At 45.8% G+C, this 19280-nt stretch overlaps 1 protein-coding gene across 1 annotated transcript in view; it reads left to right on the top strand.

Moving 5' to 3' along the window:
- Positions 1-18883, top strand: part of LOC143987645 (protein unc-93 homolog A-like) — a 991508-nt gene extending 972625 nt beyond the window's left edge. The window contains exon 9 of the mRNA XM_077486536.1: positions 18319-18883. Coding sequence (XP_077342662.1) covers positions 18319-18551 — 233 coding nt within the window. The 3' untranslated portion in view covers positions 18552-18883. The remainder of the gene's footprint in view (positions 1-18318) is intronic.
- The last annotated feature ends 397 nt before the right edge of the window (positions 18884-19280 follow it).

The following is a 19280-nucleotide window of genomic DNA, read 5'->3' as shown; positions in this document are numbered from 1 at the left end:
AGGTACGCTTGCCAATGAGCTGCATTGCAGGTCAACATATGTCTGGTCAAGCATGTGGTGCCCAAGCGGCTGATGTTTTGGCTACGCGAGATACGTTTGAGACATATGTTGCAAATAGCAGCGGTGCGATCTGATGCACTCGTCTCAAAAAAGGCCCACACCAAGGAACTTTTAGAATAACGAGCAGAGGCAGCACCCTGCATAGGCGGAGCTCTGCGGTGTGATTCAGTCGGTGTGCTGCCCCTAAGCTGGCCCCCGGAGGGCATCCTGCCTCATTGGACATGTGCCTCCTCCTCCTCTCTCCTACCAGGCACCCACGTGGAGTCAGTGCCCTCATCTTCCCCTCCCTCTTCATCGCTGGAGCAAACCTGGCAGTATGCTGCAGCTTGTGGAATATGACTGCCAGATTGCTGTCCTTCTTGCGCATCCCCTCTCTCTGCACTCACGCTACTGCCTTCCTCTAGCTGAGTATCATCATCAGATCCTACAAAACACTGGGCATCCTCCTGGAGCATGTACCCAACACCCACAGTGCGGTTCAGGGGACTCCTCAGGAGGAGGTGGTGGGTCTAGGGAAGGAGTCACTGATGATGATATTGAGACTAGGGAAGACGATGCGTTGGCAGCTGCTTTGCTAGTACCCTGAGCCTGGGTGAGAGAGGATGAGGAGGATGAAGAGGGCTTGGTCATCCACTCTACCAAGTCTTCAGCATGATGCGGCTCAACACGTCCAGCTGCTGAAAAGAAGGACAAGCGTGTCCCATGGCCACGTGCTCATGATGACGATGCACCGCGTCCACGACCAGCACTGTTGTCTTAAGACACAGAGCCTGCTTGCCCTCTTTTATCGGCTCGTGCCTGTCTGCCACTCCTTGTTGGCCTTTCAGACATGGTAATGGCCTGAAGGAAGATGGGAAAACCAGCAATTGGGTAATGTATATTGTTCTGGAGGCACACAACCCCCACTAACTCCTGCAGATGCCTTTATTATAGAACAGGAATTAAAGGGTAGATACTGGTGTATACTGTGCTGTTCTGGAGGCACACAACACCAACTACCGTATTTACCGTATTTTTCCCCTTAAAATCAGGGGAAAATCATGGGTGCGTGTTATACGCCGATCCCCCCGCCGATCTGCTGATCTGCGCTGTCTGTGGAGCGCCGCCGACATTTACCAAGCCGAGCCGAGTGTACTGTGTACTCAGCTCCGCTCTCAGTTACGCCCAGTCCTGCCTCCTAGCCTTTACGTCCCGCCATTGGCCCGGTGTTGGGTCCATCACAGGAGGCAGGACAAGGGGCAGGACGGGGGCATTACTGCGAGCAGAGCCGAGTGGCCGAGTACCCTCGGCTCGGGTCGGTCTATGTCGGTGGCGGGAGGAGCCGAAGATCTCGGTGGTGGCGGCGGGAGGAGCTGAAGATCTCGGCGGCGGCGGTGGGAGGAGATGAAGATCTCGGCGGCGGTGGCGGGAGAAGACGAAGATCTCGGCGGCGGTGGCGGGAGGAGCCGAAGATCTCGGCGGCGGTGGCGGTAAATTTAAAACGAAATCATGCTGCAATTTTGAGGAAGGCTGCAGGGGGACAGTGGAAGGCTGCAGGGGGACAGTGAAAGGCTGCAGGGGGACAGTGGAAGGCAGCAGGAGGACAGTGGAAGGCTGCAGGAGGACAGTTGAAGGCTGCAGGGGGACAGTGGAAGGCTGCAGGGGGACAGTGGAAGGCTGCAGGAGGACAATGGAAGGCTGCAGGGGGACAGTGGAAGGCTGCAGGGGGACAGTGAAAGGCTGCAGGAGGACAGTGGAAGGCTGCAGGGGGACAGTGGAAGGCTACATTGATGGGCATTTAAAATGTAAGGTTTTTTTCCTTAAACTTGCCTCCTAAACTTGGGGTGCGTGTTATACGCCGGCGCGTGCTATACGCCGATAAATACGGTAACTCTGGCAGAAGACAAGTCAGAAATTTCAACCGCGCTCACAAAAATCAAAAAAATAAAATAAATAAATAAAATATCTAAAACCTATAACAGAATAATATGTATACACTATAACTAGTCAAAAATTATAATATAAAAACACAACTACCGGTAAGTGAATAATAAAAATGTACTCTATAACTCATACAATAATCAAGTGTAAAGAAAAAAAATATATATATATATATATATATATATATATTGTAGACATGTCACTGGAGAAGTGATCGAGGGGGTGTACATCTCACCTAGGCTGCTACACAGTGTGAGATGGTAAATCCAGGATGGATCAGTTTCTCAGCAGCGATATGCTGCTGAGTTGTTATTTAATTTTGCCGGGCCTGGGTTTATATGGAATGGCAGGTAGGTTTGGTAGAGGGACCTGTCATTCCACATCCCCCGATCCAGTTCTGGGTTTGGGATCAGGTGAGCTTTGATCCTAATTAGCCTGGGAAGGTAAAGGCTCTGCAGGGTCTGCAGGTGGTTGCTCTCAGCCAGGGAACGAACAATCTGTGTGTTGAAGGAAGCTGCAAGCACAGCCACTGCTGGAGCTAAAACTCACCCTGCGATATCCAGGCGAAAGACGCTGTGTTTGTGAGTGTCAGATAGGTGAGCAGAACCTGTTAGTAAGCGCCCAGCCGGGCTAGGACTTTTATTTTTGTTGTACTTAGAAAGCACGGTGTTGCTGTATATTTTGTTTACTGGACTGTTTGTACCACGAATAAACGCCAAGATCTGCTTTATAAATTCCAAGTCTGCTGTGAACTGTGTCCAAACACACCCTACCCCGGGAAGATCCCTTACAATTGGTGGAGGTAGCGGGCAACGCGGTTGCTAGGGGCAACGGTGTGGACAGACTTGGCTACAGCTGCTGATGTCCTGGGTGAAAGCTGCAACTACACTCCAAAAACAGTCCAGCAACATGGAGGAGATGCTGAAGCAGTTTATGCAAGTGAGTTTGCAACAACAGCAGGCTCAGACAGAGGCCAATAGACGACATGAACAGTCCATGGCTGAACAACAGCAGATGATGGCTGCACAACAGCGGATGCATAAGGAAGAGTTGCAAGCTTTGCGCCAAAGCCAACAACAACTTATCGAGCACCTGATAGTAAATCGAGAGGCGCCTGTGGTTGCTAATCCACCCACAATGGAGGGAGCCGCTCCAGAGATTTTTTTTGGGAGAAGGACTGTGCAGAAAGCGCTGCAAAAGATGACTGCTGAGGACGATGTTGAGGCCTATCTAACAGTATTTGAGCGCGTGGCTGAGCGAGAGAAGTTACCAGCCGCTGAGTGGGCAGAGGTAATTGCGCCCTATTTAACAGGTGAACCTCAAAAGGCCTACTATGACCTCAGTGAGCAAGAGGTTAAGGACTATACTCGGCTAAAAGAGGAAATACTTGCCCGACTAGGAGTTACTACTGCAGTCCGTGCCCGGAGGGTACGCAACTGGAGCTACAGTCTGGACAAATCAGCGAGGTCCCAGATGTATGACCTAATCCATTTGGCAAGAAAGTGGTTGGAGCCAGACACTTCTACTCCTGCACAAATCCTAGAGAAGGTCGTGATGGATCGCTACCTCCGAGAGCTTCCTACTGACCTGCAACGCTGGGTGGGACAAGGTGATCCTAGGAACGCAAACGAACTTGTCAACCTTGTGGAGAGGTTCCAGGCGACTGAGGACTACCTCCGTGATGTTCCTGCAGCATCTTCACCTCCCCGGAGCGCCAGATCTGTGCCGTCAGCTGGTAAGAGACTTCCATCTATTGGGGGAGTGTGGAGGGGTGCTGATGGGGGGAAAAGGGCTCAAGTGGTGTCTCAGGGACAAAAGACTGGTGATGGTCCCGGGTGGCTAAGGGGCTCTGAAAAGGACTCCTTGCCAAAGAGACCAGGCCCTATCCAGTGTTGGAGATGCCATGAGGCGGGACACGTGTCTGCCCATTGCCCTCTTACCTCTGAACCCATGGAATGTGACGCTAGCCGGCGTCAGTCGCTATTTGCGGAACCATCTTGTGCTGCAGTTCCTGGACTAGAGACTGAACCGCAAATCTGCAACATCACAATCAATGACTTTCCTGTTAAAGCGTTAATGGACTCAGGAAGCCTTGTAACCTTGGTGCATGCTAGCCTGGTGACTGGGGACTTAGAGTCTAAAAAGCATATGAGTGTTGTGTGCATACATGGTGATACAAAAGTGTACCCTATAGTGCTGGCTAAAGTCGGGACTGAACAAGGCACCGTACAATATGAAGTGGGTGTGGTTAAAAACCTCATGCATAATGTAATATTGGGGCGCGATTTTCCATTATTCTGGGCTCTTTGGGAAAAAAGAAAAATCCCCAAAAGGAGTGAGGATACCTCTAAGGGGGTTGCCTTGTCCACTGTGAATGATAAAAATGTGCAGGATGAAAATGATTGTTTTCCTTTGCAGGTCCTGGCTGGGGAGGAGGAGGCTCCTCCCACTGAGCAAAATATACTAGACTTAGAGGTGTCTAGCGATAATTTTTGGGACTGCACAATTACAGGACCCCACTCTCAAAAATGCGAGAGAACAGGTTGCTGTTATGAACGGGGTACCTCAGGAACCAGATGCTGAAAAAAGATTTCCACATTTTTCGGTGACTAATGATCTTTTCTATAGAGTCAATAAGGTTAAAGATGAGATTGTGGAACAGCTTCTGGTACCTAAGCCGTACCGGCATCAGGTGCTTGACATGGCACATAACCATGTTCTTGGGGGACACTTGGGGACTGACAAAACGCGAGAGAGGGTTCTCCAGAGGTTTTTTTGGCCGGCCATATATGATGACATTAAAAAATACTGTGAGTCGTGCCCCACATGTCAGGTTAGTGCCCCAGTGTCACATTTTCGCAGTCCTTTGGTTTCGCTCCCTATTATAGAGGTGCCTTTTGAGCGTATTGCCATGGATTTAGTGGGTCCCATTGTAAAGTCAGCTAGAGGACACCAGTATATTTTGGTAGTCCTGGATTATGCGACCCGCTATCCTGAGGCTGTACCCTTAAGAAACACTGCATCTAAAACAATTGCACGTGAGTTGTTTTATATGTTCTCTAGGACTGGGATCCCCAAAGAAATCCTAACTGACCAAGGTACGCCATTTATGTCGAAAGTAATGAAGGAATTATGCAAACTATTTAAAATCTCACACATCCGTACCTCTGTGTACCACCCCCAGACGGACGGATTGGTGGAGAGATTTAATAAAACTTTGAAACATATGTTGAAGAAAGTGGTGGCAAAAGATGGTCGTGACTGGGATCATTTATTACCCTACCTCATGTTTGCTATTAGGGAGGTGCCCCAAGCGTCCACAGGGTTCTCACCATTCGAGTTGGTCTATGGTCATCACCCTAGGGGTCTACTGGACATTGCAAAAGAGACATGGGAGAATGAGTCCACCCCATACAAGAGTGTTATTGAGCATGTAGCACAAATGCAGGACCGTATAGCCACTGTAATGCCCCTGGTAAGGGAACACCTCCAGAGGGCTCAAGAGGCCCAAAGTAGAATTTACAACCGGTCCGCAAGAATCAGGACATTCAACCCAGGCGATAGGGTCCTTATACTAGTCCCCACTGTTGAGAGTAAATTCTTGGCGAAGTGGCAAGGTCCTTATGAAATTGTTGAAAAGATCAGTGAGGTGAACTACAAGGTGCACCAACCAGGTAGAAGGAAGCCTTTCCAAGTTTATCACATAAACTTGATCAAGCCCTGGAAAGACAGGGAATCCTTGGTGGCGACAAATACTGTTAATGATTTGTCACAACCAATCCCTCCAGTCAAGGTAGGTGATACTCTATCAGTGTCACAGAAACAGGAGGCTCAGGAATTTTTACAGAAAAACAAAAACAAGTTCTCTGACCTCCCAGGGCGTACACACCTCATCCATCATCACATTGAAACTGAGCCTAGAAGCAGAGTAAACCTTAAGCCCTATAGGATACCGGAGGCACGTAGGGAAGCCGTATCTGCCGAGGTAAAACGTATGCTTGCTCTGGGGGTAATTGAGGTGTCACAGAGTGAATGGTCCAGCCCAATTGTGCTAATCCCAAAGCCCAATGGAACTTGGAGGTTCTGTAACGATTTCAGAAAGTTGAATGAGATCTCCAAGTTCGATGTGTATCCTATGCCCAGGGTAGATGAGTTGATTGAGAAGTTGGGTAACGCCAGGTACATAACCACTCTCGATCTCACAAAGGGCTACTGGCAGATTCCACTTTCTGGTGAGGCTAAAGAGAAAACTGCATTCTCCACCCCTGATGGGCTATTCCAGTATGTAGTGATGCCATTCGGGTTACATGGAGCGCCTGCAACTTTCCAGAGGTTGATGGACTTGATTCTGCGACCACATCGTGATTACTCAGCTGCCTACCTCGATGATGTGGTCATTTTTAGCCCTGATTGGGAAAGTCACCTCTGTAAGGTACAGGCCGTGTTGGATGCCATAAGTGATGCGGGGTTGACCATAAATGCCGAGAAGTGTGCTCTAGCCCTAGAAGAGGCCAAATATCTGGGCTACATTATTGGGAGAGGGTTGATTAAGCCACAGCTAAATAAAATTGAGGCAATACAGAATTGGCCTAGACCCCTGACAAGGAAACAGGTTAGAGCTTTCCTGGGTATTACGGGGTATTACCGTAGTTTTGTGCCGAACTTTGCCTCAGTTGCTGCTCCACTAACTGACTTGACAAAGGGCGGAAAGACAGCAATGGTCACGTGGACCCCAGAGGCCGAGAAGGCTTTCCAAAGCCTTAAGTCTGCCTTGTGCCAACCACCTGTGTTAGTTACCCCCGATTTCAGGCGAGAATTTCTGGTCCAGACAGATGCCTCTAACACAGGCTTAGGTGCAGTACTCTCACAAGTAGTGAATGGTGAGGAGCATCCAGTGACGTACTTGAGTAGAAAACTAACCCCGGCCGAGAAAAATTATGCCATTGTGGAGCGAGAATGTTTGGCAGTGAAGTGGGCCCTAGAATCGTTAAAGTATTACTTGCTAGGCAGGAAATTCAAGTTGGTGACAGACCATGCCCCCCTAACATGGATGAAGTTAAACAAGGAGAGAAATGCAAGAGTGACTAGATGGTTTCTCTCCCTACAAAACTTTAATTTCACTGTAGAACACAGGCCAGGGAAATTATAGGCAAATGCTGACGCATTGTCAAGGGTGAGTTGTCTGTGGGGACAAAAGGCTCAGCCCTCCGGTCTGAAAAAGAGGGGGGGGATATGTAGACATGTCACTGGAGAAGTGATCGAGGGGGTGTACATCTCACCTAGGCTGCTACACAGTGTGAGATGGTAAATCCAGGATGGATCAGTTTCTCAGCAGCGATATGCTGCTGAGTTGTTATTTAATTTTGCCGGGCCTGGGTTTATATGGAATGGCAGGTAGGTTTGGTAGAGGGACCTGTCATTCCACATCCCCCGATCCAGTTCTGGGTTTGGGATCAGGTGAGCTTTGATCCTAATTAGCCTGGGAAGGTAAAGGCTCTGCAGGGTCTGCAGGTGGTTGCTCTCAGCCAGGGAACGAACAATCTGTGTGTTGAAGGAAGCTGCAAGCACAGCCACTGCTGGAGCTAAAACTCACCCTGCGATATCCAGGCGAAAGACGCTGTGTTTGTGAGTGTCAGATAGGTGAGCAGAACCTGTTAGTAAGCGCCCAGCCGGGCTAGGACTTTTATTTTTGTTGTACTTAGAAAGCACGGTGTTGCTGTATATTTTGTTTACTGGACTGTTTGTACCACGAATAAACGCCAAGATCTGCTTTATAAATTCCAAGTCTGCTGTGAACTGTGTCCAAACACACCCTACCCCGGGAAGATCCCTTACAATATATATATATATATATAAAGTGCTCAAAAATTATATATAAGCAACAGTTCCTCATAAAGACGTAGTAATGAGCATAAGTGGTAAAGTGCACAGAATTTTTGTGAACAATCAGAAATATTATGAATAAAGTGCTCAGAAATTATATATAAGAAAACAGTTTTTCATCAAGATGTAATCGTGGGCATAACAGTCCAATAATCATAAGTCAAAGACTCCCATAGCGTAAAACCGTAAACCAAAATCTTTTATTCCATAATAAAAAACATACTCACAAACATAAAGGTCAAATCAGCGTTAAGAAAAGCCGGCCGGCAAAGCGAACGCCCAAATGTCACGTGATTTACGTCAAGACCACCCTACGTACGTTTTGCCATATGTGGCATCGTCTGGGGCATGTCACAGACGATGCCACATATGGCGAAGCGTACGTAGGGGGGTCTTGACGTGCTTGACGCAAATCACGTGACATTTGGGCGTTCGCTTTGCCGGCCGGCTTTTCTTAACGCTGATTTGACCTTTATGTTTGTGAGTATGTTTTTTATTATGGAATAAAAGATTTTGGTTTACGGTTTTACGCTATGGGAGTCTTTGCTTGCCTTTTATGAATGGTCCAACCACGTGAAAACGAAGTGATGTCCCTGTGTGATGACCCCTAAGATTTCTGATATCAAATGCCTTTCTGATTCTGGGATTTGGTAAGCGCGCATTTTTACCATTTATCAACACGGTGTTGGTGAAGGAAATTCTCTCTTGTACCCGCATAGGATTTCTTGAGAAGAAACACTTATGATTATTGGACTGTTATGCCCATGATTACATCTTGATGAAGAACTGTTTTCTTATATATAATTTCTGAGCACTTTATTCATAATATTTCTGATTGTTCACAAAAATTCTGTGCACTTTACCACTTATGCTCATTACTACGTCTTTATGAGGAACTGTTGCTTATATATAATTTTTGAGCACTTTATATATATATATTTTTTTTTTCTGTACGCTTGATTATTGTATGAGTTATAGAGTACATTTTTATTATTCACTTAGTTGTGTTTTTATATTATAATTTTTGACTAGTTATAGTGTATACATATTATTCTGTTATAGGTTTTAGATATTTTTTTAGATTTTTATTTTTTTAGATTTTTGTAATTGTGAGCGCGGTTGAAATTTCTGACTTGTATGCTTTATAGGTGTGTATCACATCGTATCAATCGCAGCCTTTAGATATTTAGACTGATTGTTGAGAGATTTCTTTAGCGCATTATTTTTTTCCCAAATTTTTGTTCAATTAGAGAAGAGCTATATAAGTGGATAATGGTGTATACTGCGGTCAGGGCACACAGACAACACCCACAATCTCCTACAGCTGACTGAAAGCTCTATTACAGAAGAGCAATATAGCTAGCTATATAGGTGGATATAATGGTGTATAGTGCGGTCAGGGCAAGCAGACAACACGCGCAATCTCCTACAACTGACTGCAAGCTCTATTACAGAAGAACAATATAGCTAGCTATATAGGTGGATATAATGGTGTATACTGCGCTCAGGGCATGCAGACAACACCCACAAACTCCTGCAGATTGCTAAAAGCTCAATTACAGAAGAGCAAGAATGCTAAATCGGCCGATAACGAACGGTGTATACTGTGTTGAAGGTACACAGAGAACACCCACTAACTCCTACAGGCGCCAACACACTACACAAGGCCACCGCGCTGGTGGCCTTATATAGTGTGGGGCATGTACTACACAGCCTGAGCTATGATTGGCCACAGGCATCCTGCCTGTGGCCAATCATGGCTCTCCTCGCTGCCGGCGCTGTGATTGACCAAGCATGCGGGGTCACAGTGCATGCTTGGCCAATCATGAGCCAGCAATGCACTGCGATGGCGCAGTGCATTGTGGGCCATGAGCGTCACACGAATTTGCCGCGAACGGGCCATAACGTTCGGTATTCGCCGAACGTGCGAACATCAAGCTCATCCCTAGTCACCACATTCTTGGCAACCGGAAATTCTGACAACTTAGTCTGACCCTGTGTATGCAACACCACTTCCGGACCACTTCCGGACTAAATCCGTCAGAATTTATCCGATGGATTTGGTTGTTGGAATGTCCAACCGTGTGTACAAGGGCTTAGATTTATGCATCTTACGGTTGAACAAGCAGTACATCCAAAAAAGCACATAGTATTTAAAGGTCCATAAAAAGACCACAATGAGGTACCTCAGAGAGTAACAAGGAAAAGAAATGAAAATAATAAGAGAGAAAAAAAAAAAACATTTGATGCGCAAGCTTAATAACGTACCCTTGCAGTAATTGTGTCTGAGTTGCAGAAGCACAAGACCATTAGGGTAAACTCCTCTCTCTCCTGTGGGTAGATAGCAGATTCAGTACCCCACTCCATAAGAGTGATGACCATGTTGAGTTAGGGGTTTTCCAGCCCTGAGCTAAGCAGGTGGGCCGTCCAAGCATTCCATTTTCTATCAAATATGTGCATGGAGTCCAGGAGAGTATGGTGGATTCTTTCCATTAGTCTGATGGACTCCATGTGGTGAAGAACCTGTGACCATGGCACTGAGAGGCCCTTCCAGTTCAGTGCTATCGCCCACTGAATGGCACTGAAGAGGGCATGGCTCAGTTTCTGTTGTGGGGGGATGACATCTGGGCGTTCAGCATATAGAATACACATTTGGTATGTGAGTGTGACGGAGATACCTGTGATCTTGTTTTAGTCCAAATATGTGCTAATAATTTGCAGTCCCAGAAAGTGTGCAGGAGAGTGCCCCTGTCCCGACATCCTCTAAAATATGTGTCGGGAACCAGAGGGAACATTCTGTGCAAGCGGTCCTGAGTGTAATACCACCTAGTGTGGAGCTTGAGGACCGTTTCTTTAGTGGATATGGAGCACATGCATTTGTGCATATTGTCTATCATATCTCTCCAATCTTCTACTGGGAGCTACCTCCGCCTCCCAGCCCATCATTGCTGCTGATTTGGGGGAGGTGTTGTGGTCGTTAAGGTACCTGTATAGGGTTGAAATGGTTCCCTTATCCCGAGATGTCTCTCCACACAAATAGTCAAATGGTGTTTTCACGTCTCCTGTCAGTTCGTGGAGTGTGGTAGTATAGAAGTGCCTTATTTGAAGAAATTGATAGAAGGTTGACCTATCTAAGTCATGTGTTTGCTGTAGGTATGCGAATGAGCAAAAAGAGGCATTTTGTAGCAAGGACTCTAGGTTTGTTAGTCCACGTTCTGTCCATCCTCGAAAGGATGGGCCTAAATAGAAGGTCGGGGGGAAATGGGGTTCACCTATAAATGAGGACAGGAGAGGAACTTTAGATCTCAGCTGGAATTTCTTCCAATAGAGAGACCAAAGGTAAAGGGACTGTCCCACTATTCCATTCAATGGGGCAATCTCTTTTGGGGTGATAGTGCTTGACCAGAGAAGTCCTGGGAGGTAATAAGGGGCGATTGAGACCCGCTCGAACCGCAGCCATGGTATGGAAGTTGGGCTGGGGTGCCACTGTGCCGTCTGGACTAGACGAGAGGCCAGAAAATGTTTCCACAGATCTGGGCACCCCAGACCACTTCCTGGGCGGGCCCTATATATCATTGGTTGACTCAGTCGAGGATTTTTCTTTTGCTAGATGAACGAGAGCAATTCTGCTTGAATTTTGTGTAAAGTGCAGCGGGGGACATATATTGGTAGGGACAGAAAGAAAAAGAGAAGCCTTGGAAGAATGGACATCTTCACTGTCTGGATGCTGCCTAAGAAGGATATACGGTAGGAGGACCATTGGTTAAGAAGGTTTTTAATGGCGGAGAAGGCTTGAGGGTAATTAAGGGAGTACAATTGTTTGAGGGTAGGGGCGAGTTTAATATAAGTTTTGTAGGGAGTTGTGACCAGCCAAAGACCAGACCACTTTTTGCGATTCGGCACTGCGTCGCTTTAACTGACAATTGCGTGGTCATGCGACATGGCTCCCAAACAACATTGACGTCCCTTTTTTCCCACAAATAGAGCTTTCTTTTGGTGGTATTTGATCACCCCTGCGGTTTTTATTTTTTGCGCTATAAACAAAAATAGAGCGACAATTTTGAAAAAAATGCATTATTTTTTACTTTTTCTTATAATAAATATCCCCCAAAAATATATAAAAAAACTTTTTTTTCCCTCAGTTTAGGCCGATACGTATTCTTTTACATATTTTTGGTAAAAAAAAACGCAATGCGCGATTATTGATTGGTTTTGCGCAAAAGTTATAGCGTTTACAAAATAGGGGATAGTTTTATGGCATTTTCATTAATAATTTTTTTTTACTAGTAATGGCGGCGATCAGAGATTTTTATTGTGACTGTGACATTATGGCGGACACATTGGACATTTTTAAAACATTTTGGGACCATTGTCATTTATACAGCAATCACTGCTATACAAATGCAGTGATTCCTGTGTAAATGACACTGGCATTGAAGGGGTTAACCAGTGGGTGGCAGTGTAGGTTTTAAGTGTTCCTAGGGGCGTGTTACTAACTGTGGGGGTCTGGGCTTTCATTTAGTAAACACTGATCTCTGCTCCAATCACATAGAGCAGAGATCAGCGTCACTAGTTGCTAGGCAGAACGGGAGATGCTGTTTACAACGGCATCTCTCTCCGTTCAGCTGCCCCGTGAGATGATCGCGGGTATGCCCGCGGTGATCGAGTCCATGGGACCCGCGGCGCGCTCATGATGGCAGGGCGGCATTAAAGATTGGACGTACATGTACGCCAATATGCCTGTCCGTGCCATTCTGCCGACGTACATCGGCGTGCGCTGGTCGGGAACTGGTTAAGGGAAGTCAGAAGTGGCATGGGAAGGTGAATAGGCATGGCAGAGCATTTGGTTCAGTTAACTCCTAATCCTGAGAGACTGTGAAATGCAGTTAGGGAGGTGAATAGGTTAGGGAGGGAGATAAGGGGGTCAGAGATGAATAAAAGGACGTCATCTGCATATAGGCTCATCTTAAAATCCTGGTTCCTTTTAAAATAGCCCTTTATGTCGGGGTTGTCTGAAATAAATCTAGTCAAGGGTTCCATGGCGAGGGCAAATAGGAAAGGGGAGAGGGGGCACCCCTGTCTTGTACCCCAACCCAGGGGAAAGTATGTGGAGTTGCAGCCTGGAATTTTCATATTTGTGCGGGAGTGATGATATAGGGCCTGGAATCCATGAACAAATTCTCCGCTAAAGCCAAATTTGGTCAGAACTGCCTCTAAATAGGGCCAGAGGACACTATCGAAGGCCTTGTTGATGTCCAGACTCAGCAACAAGACCCTCCTAGAATTGGTATCCACATCCTGAATGATGTTAGAGGCCAGACAGATGTTGTCAGTAATTTGTCTAGAGGGGATAAAGCCTGTTTGTTCAGGAGATATCAAAGTGGCGATGACTGAGGCCAGAAGATCTGCTAAGATTCGTCCGAAGATTTTTAGGTCGTTGTTTATAACTGAGATGGGCCTAAAATTTAGAGGGTGGGTATGGTCTTTTCCGGGTTTTGGTATCAGTGATAGGCTAGCCGAAAGCATCTCATCTGGGAAATGTTTCCCTAGTAGGATAAAGTTATATAGTTTGGCCATTTTGGGGAGTAAAGGATCAGCAATTTGTTTATAATAGGTAGCGGAGAATCTGTCTGGCCCCGGGGTCCTAGAGGGTTTGAGGGAGGAAATTATGGAGGCTATTTCATCTGTAATGCATGGGGCATTAAGGGTCTGTAGTTGTTCTTCTGAGAGGTGAGGAAGTGTCAGGAGGTCTAACCAAGACTGGAGAGGTTTGGGGGGGGGGAGAATGTGGAGTACAAGTTTTCATAGACGGAGGTAAAGATATGCAAAACTTCTTTAGGGTGGGAGGTAAGGTTGCCATTCCTGTCTTTTAATTTGTATACATGCGTAGGTTGGGTTTGCTGTTTTAATTTACAAGCAAACATAGTGGAGGGCGAGTTGCTGTGCAGGAGAAAACGAGCTTTAGCCAATCTGAGGGATTTTTCAGAATGTTCTGACAATATAGTGTCGGAGGCTTTTCTTTTGGCATTGATCTGGTTCAACAGGTCTTGGGATGGGGTGTGGCCATGTTTATGGTAAAGCTTACCAAGGTCAGTGGTGAGTTGTTGGGCTTCTTGTGTCTTTTGTCCCTTTCTGGCGGTGGAAATTTCAATCAAGTAACCCCTCATGACAGCCTTATTGGCCATCCAGAGGGTTGTAGGGGAGATATCATCGATGTTGTTTAGTCTGAAATATTCTGCGAGGCGTTGGGCCAGTTGTGTGCGCACTACTGGGTCTATAAAGAGAGAGTCATTAATGCGCCAAGTTCTATTGGCGTAGGGGAGGCCTATACAAGAGAGATGACAGGATACTACGTGGTGATCTGACCGGGGCAAACGTGTATGTTTGAAGAAGTAGAGTTTGCAAGTAGGGTAGGCGTGCAAAATAGGTAGTCTGGGTGGGAGTGTTTTTCATGAGGGTAGGAGTAGAAAGTATATTCCCTGGAGATTGTATTATGAGCCCTCCACACATCAGTCAGTTGCTGTGTTTTAAGGGAATGATCGAGGGATTTGGGGAATGCATTGGAGGTCAGGCTCCCTCGTGACCTGTCCAACGTTGAATGAGCCACTAAATTGAAATCACCCCCTATGAACATGTGGGGTGAGTGGAATCTTTCCAGGGTTTGGAAAAAACTCTTAAAAAAGGTAGCCTGGGAGGCGTTTGAGGCGTATACTGAGGCTAGGGTCAGGGTTTTGTTTTGTATAGAGCCCTGAACAAATCTGCTGTGTGGATCTATGTAAGTTTGTTGTACCTGGAATAGTACAGAGTTTTTTTTATAAATATGGCTGCCCCTCTGGACCAGGACTCAAACATAGTGAAAAAGCATTGTTTGTAGGATTTTTCAAAAAGTAGGAAGGGTGGTTATTAGTGTATAAATGTGTCTCCTGTTAAAGGAGGACCTCCTCTCCAAGGGACTTCTACGTTCTAAAGCCCTTCCTTCTCTTTTGTGGGGAGTTAAACCCCTTAACATTGTGGGTTATAATTTTAAGGCCCATGACATTGCAAGAGAGGAAAGCCGTAGGGTCGGGGAGAGTCCAGACCAAGAGGGGCGCCCAGGCAATGGATCAGCAGGGTGGCAAAAGAGTGTACATTGAAAATAGTGAGGTTAGGTATAGTTAAACCCAAGTATACATTTACTAACAGCATAAGCTCTGCATTTGTATTGTCTCTGGAGAAAAGCATCAAGACCACAAAAATAGAAAAAGTAAAAAAAAGAAATAGAAGACATAGAAACCAATGAACAAACAGTAACCTGTTAACTTGGCTAAAAAATGGCTTTGCATAGTCCTGGGGGATCAGCAGTGCAACATCTTAGTCAAGAGTCTATGAGATGTTACCTGCGAGGGGCCAACCAGCCCTAACATCGATGAGCTTTGGGAAGGCCTGCAGGGCTCAACGGGTGTGAAGTCGGGGGGACAAACCAGTGGATGGAACTGAGATTCGACTTCCAAGCAGGAGACTTCTGTGGCTTGAAGGCATGCCTGGAGGGTCCATCAAGCCACAACCTGGAGACCGACCGGAACCTAAGCTCTGAGGGAGCGAAAAATAAAAAGAAAGAAAAAAGGGAAAAACAAAAATTGAAAAAGAAAGCAGTCGTAGGTCCATCTTTAGGTCCGATGGTCCCTCCTGGGAGGTGGGGTGGCCCAGATGGCTGAGTGGCGTGGGGTAGATGGAATTCTTAGGAGTGCAGCAGTGTCAAGTAGGCCCAGCTTGACTAAGAGCTCTTTCCCTTCGTTAAGTGTGGTAACGGTGTAAGTTGTGCCATTGTGCAGGATTTGCAGCTTAAAGGGGAACCCCCATCGATAGCAGATTCTGGCAGACTGGAGCATGGTGATGACCTCCTTCAGCTTCTTGCGTTTATCCAATGTAGTGGGGGAGATGTCTGGGTATATTTGGATAGGTGTGTTCTCCAGGCATACAGTATGTTCGGGGTATTTCTCGAGGCCCGAAGGACGTCCTCCTTTATCAGGAAGTCTTTTAGGCACAGTACAATGTCGCTTGGAGGCTTCTGAGGGGGGCACAGGGCCCTGTGGATACTGTCGCAAGCAAAGGCCGCAAGCGGGGCCTCAGGTAGGAGAGATTGAAATAGCTTCTGGATGGTTGGCCTCACCCTAAGATTGTTATGCCTATTTCTGTTGTCTAAGTCCTCGATATGTGCCTGGAGTTGTGACACTGTCTCTGATAAGGCCTCATGATCCTTTCTGAGGTCAGAGCAGACCAGGGTCAGCTCATCATGCTTGGTCTCAAGTAAATTAGTTCTGCTGCCCAGAGCCGCTATCTCCAGGGAGAGGGTGTTTGTGGATTTGTGTAGTTCAGATGGGAATTTCTGACCTATTTTGTCATACATCAGTGTGAGACTCTGATCTTAGTCAGCCTTAGTCAATTGCAAGGAGTACTCACTGTCTGCCATGGAGTGCGCTGGGGAAGAAGCTGCAGCATGTGGAGGCGTCTGTGCCTGTTTCTTCTGGGCGCCATTTTAGACCATTCCATTCTGTTCCCTCACCCATGGTAAGTAGGTCATCAGAGACTTTTGGGCCGCTGTACTGCAGTGATGTTTGGGTCCCGGCATGCGCATGAGTGTTCCGCCAGAAGTGCGGAGTAAAATTCGGGAGGAGAATCTGTGCTTTTAGCCCCGGGGGAAGTGCTTTTCGTCTCCGCTCGTCACGGAGCTCTCAGCCTGTGCTACTTTCCTCATTCGCACTGCGCATGCGCCCCTGGGTAGATGGGTTTTCAACACATACTAGAGCTGCACGATTCTGAGAAAAATTAGAATAACATTTTTTTTGCTTAGAATAAAGATCACAATTCTCTCACAATTCTTGTGGCATAACATCATTCCCATTATAAAAACAAATCGGGCTAACTTTACTGTTTCATTTTTTTTTTTATTCATTAAAGTGTATTTTTTCCCCCAAAAATTGCATTTGAAAGACCGCTGTACAAATACCATGTATACTGATAAGAAGAGTTTCTTGTGTTGTTTTGAGATGCCCATGAAGACAAAGTCTATCATTTTTGTGTTGCTTTTGCTGAATAAAGCCATTTGAAGTTGACTGAACTGTCTCACAGCTGCCTGTTAATCCCTTTGATCCTGACATTATAATGAACTACACTATCTTAGAGTGCATTCTAAGGAAAAAAGGGGCCCAAAGCGTGGTCCTTATTTAAAGCAAATAATACTGGCAAGGGCTTAAGGGCAACAAGAGTTAAGGGCAGTCTTTAGCCCCAACTCTTCAGCCGGCTAGGACGATGGAGTTTTTTACCATTGACATGCTTTGAGGCAGTCTCTAAGAAGAGCCCGCAGCTGCTGTATGTGTCTCTGCTTAAGAGCGGCTCCATTTCCCTGCTGCTGACAGGAGAAATGGGGAGGGGGGCTGGTCTTCCCATTGCTGACAGCAGTGGTTGGCTGAGGGGGGGGACAGAGATTCAAAACCTGCTTCTTATATTACAGTTTAAGCTTAAGTCACGCTCTTCTGGTTCTGAAACACGTTGGGTTGACCTGGGTTTACTCTATGGCTAGCAAAAATTGCCTTCCCATTGGCTTTAAATAGTGCTTGTTGCCATCCCACCCAACAAAGCTCATGTGTGCAAAACATGTAAGTCACTGCAACAGCACAGTTTGCGTTCCACAAGCTGACCACAGACATACCTTCCTCTTTCTCCAGAGCAGCACTGATGTCACTCCAGGCTTGTTGTTTGCTCTTGGCCCTGCTCGGCTCCTCCGGGTCCCCTCAGTTGTGGTGTCCTAGTGTCAAGATATTAATCAGGAACCTCGGTGGTGTCTGGCTATGTCTCATCTCACTGTGAAAGCTGAGATGCTAGACAGCTCCCTAATCCAATCTAGCAGAGCAGGGCAGACAAACTGCCAGTCCATTAATTTTAATGAGCTTCTCCACCTGCAGAAACAGAGAAAGAAGTCCCTGCTTATTTTTTTTATTTACACGCCACATCGAGTTGCATGGTGCCACAGCACCATGTGAGCTGGCACAGAGGAAAATGATACTTTAAATGCCACATTATTAAGAGGATTTATTAAAACTTCAGTTCCTTCCTTCAGTTCTTTACTGGAGCATTCTATTTAAAAGCTATATTTGCACTTCTAGCTAAGAAACCTCTATCTATTCTCACATTTACAATCAACATATTTAAAATCACCAAATATAAACTTAAAAAAAATAAAATAAAACCCATTGGTAACAATAACATTTATTTACTTTAGACCTGGTAATTTTGCATGTGGAAGAATAGAAGTGGTGATAGTTTGGAGGGCAAGGTCTGTTTATGGGATTTATAATGATTATGTAACAGATTATTACTTCAGTTGCATTCATGTTTTGTGAACTGATCCTGACTACAGAGCAAGTCACAAGAATGTGGGGTCATATAAAGTCTGTTTTTTTTTCTTTGTTATTGCAGCTTTATACGGCGTATTGTTTGAAAAGAATAAAGAAGCCGCCTTTGCCAATTTTTCACTTTGGGAATCTCTTGGATTTGCAATTGCCTTTGGATACAGCTCATTTTTATGTGTCTACATCAAACTCTATATATTGATGTGTGTAGTGGTGGTGGGAATTTTACTATATGGAGCTGTGGAATATATAGAACATGGGAATGCTGTTTCAGGAGCTCAAGAAAGTCCAAAAGACTAATCTGATAATCTAATAGCAGTCAATGTTGGAACAAAATTAAATTTGACTAAAATATGATGTACTACCTAAGTAAATCTACCAACAAACCTGGGCAATTAAACAAAAAAGAAAACAGAGGATACATTGAGTGAAAGTATGTCAAAATTATCAGTAGATCTGGACATAAAGGGAACATGAAAATCTTGCAAAAGTATTGTATTAAAGATAGATTTTGCTTTGCTTTTTTCTGCCTCCTAACCCAGGCTGTGCTAAATAAGGTGAAAGATTACAAGTAATAATCAAATAATATGCCACAATAGCACACCAAAAAACACAAAAATCTTCACAAAGAAAAATCAATACGTGAAAAAATCCATCCAAAATCAAAAAAATAAAGTCTATAAAGGTGTGATAAAATAGTGTTTCACTTCCTCTGATTTTGAAATCGTACATCACATCTCCATTACCACAGTGTTTGTGGAGGTTCCTGTAAAAATAATTTTTTTCTGGGTTTCCTCACATCCAATTTGCATGACAGGAGAGTGTGCTGGCTCACAATGCCACTGGTTCACACACCTCCGGGGGTGGCTGCGGTCCGCACTTGGAAAAGGTCCTGTGCAACTTTGGTTCAGATTCAGGTGCAAATTCAGGCAAAAATTCAGACCTAATTCGCACCTTATTTGGTGAACAGGGACACACCAGACCCCCTGCTGCGAGCCGTGGCTGCAGCATTTGGGAACCCAGCCTTAT

This window comes from Lithobates pipiens, unplaced genomic scaffold (assembly GCF_037356315.1).
Source record: "Lithobates pipiens isolate NorthernLeopardFrog02 unplaced genomic scaffold, aLitPip1_a1.2 Scaffold_18, whole genome shotgun sequence".
NCBI classification, from domain to species: domain Eukaryota; kingdom Metazoa; phylum Chordata; class Amphibia; order Anura; family Ranidae; genus Lithobates; species Lithobates pipiens.
The sequence above is the reverse complement of the archived record's forward strand: the minus strand, read 5'-3'. Positions and strand labels throughout refer to the sequence as shown.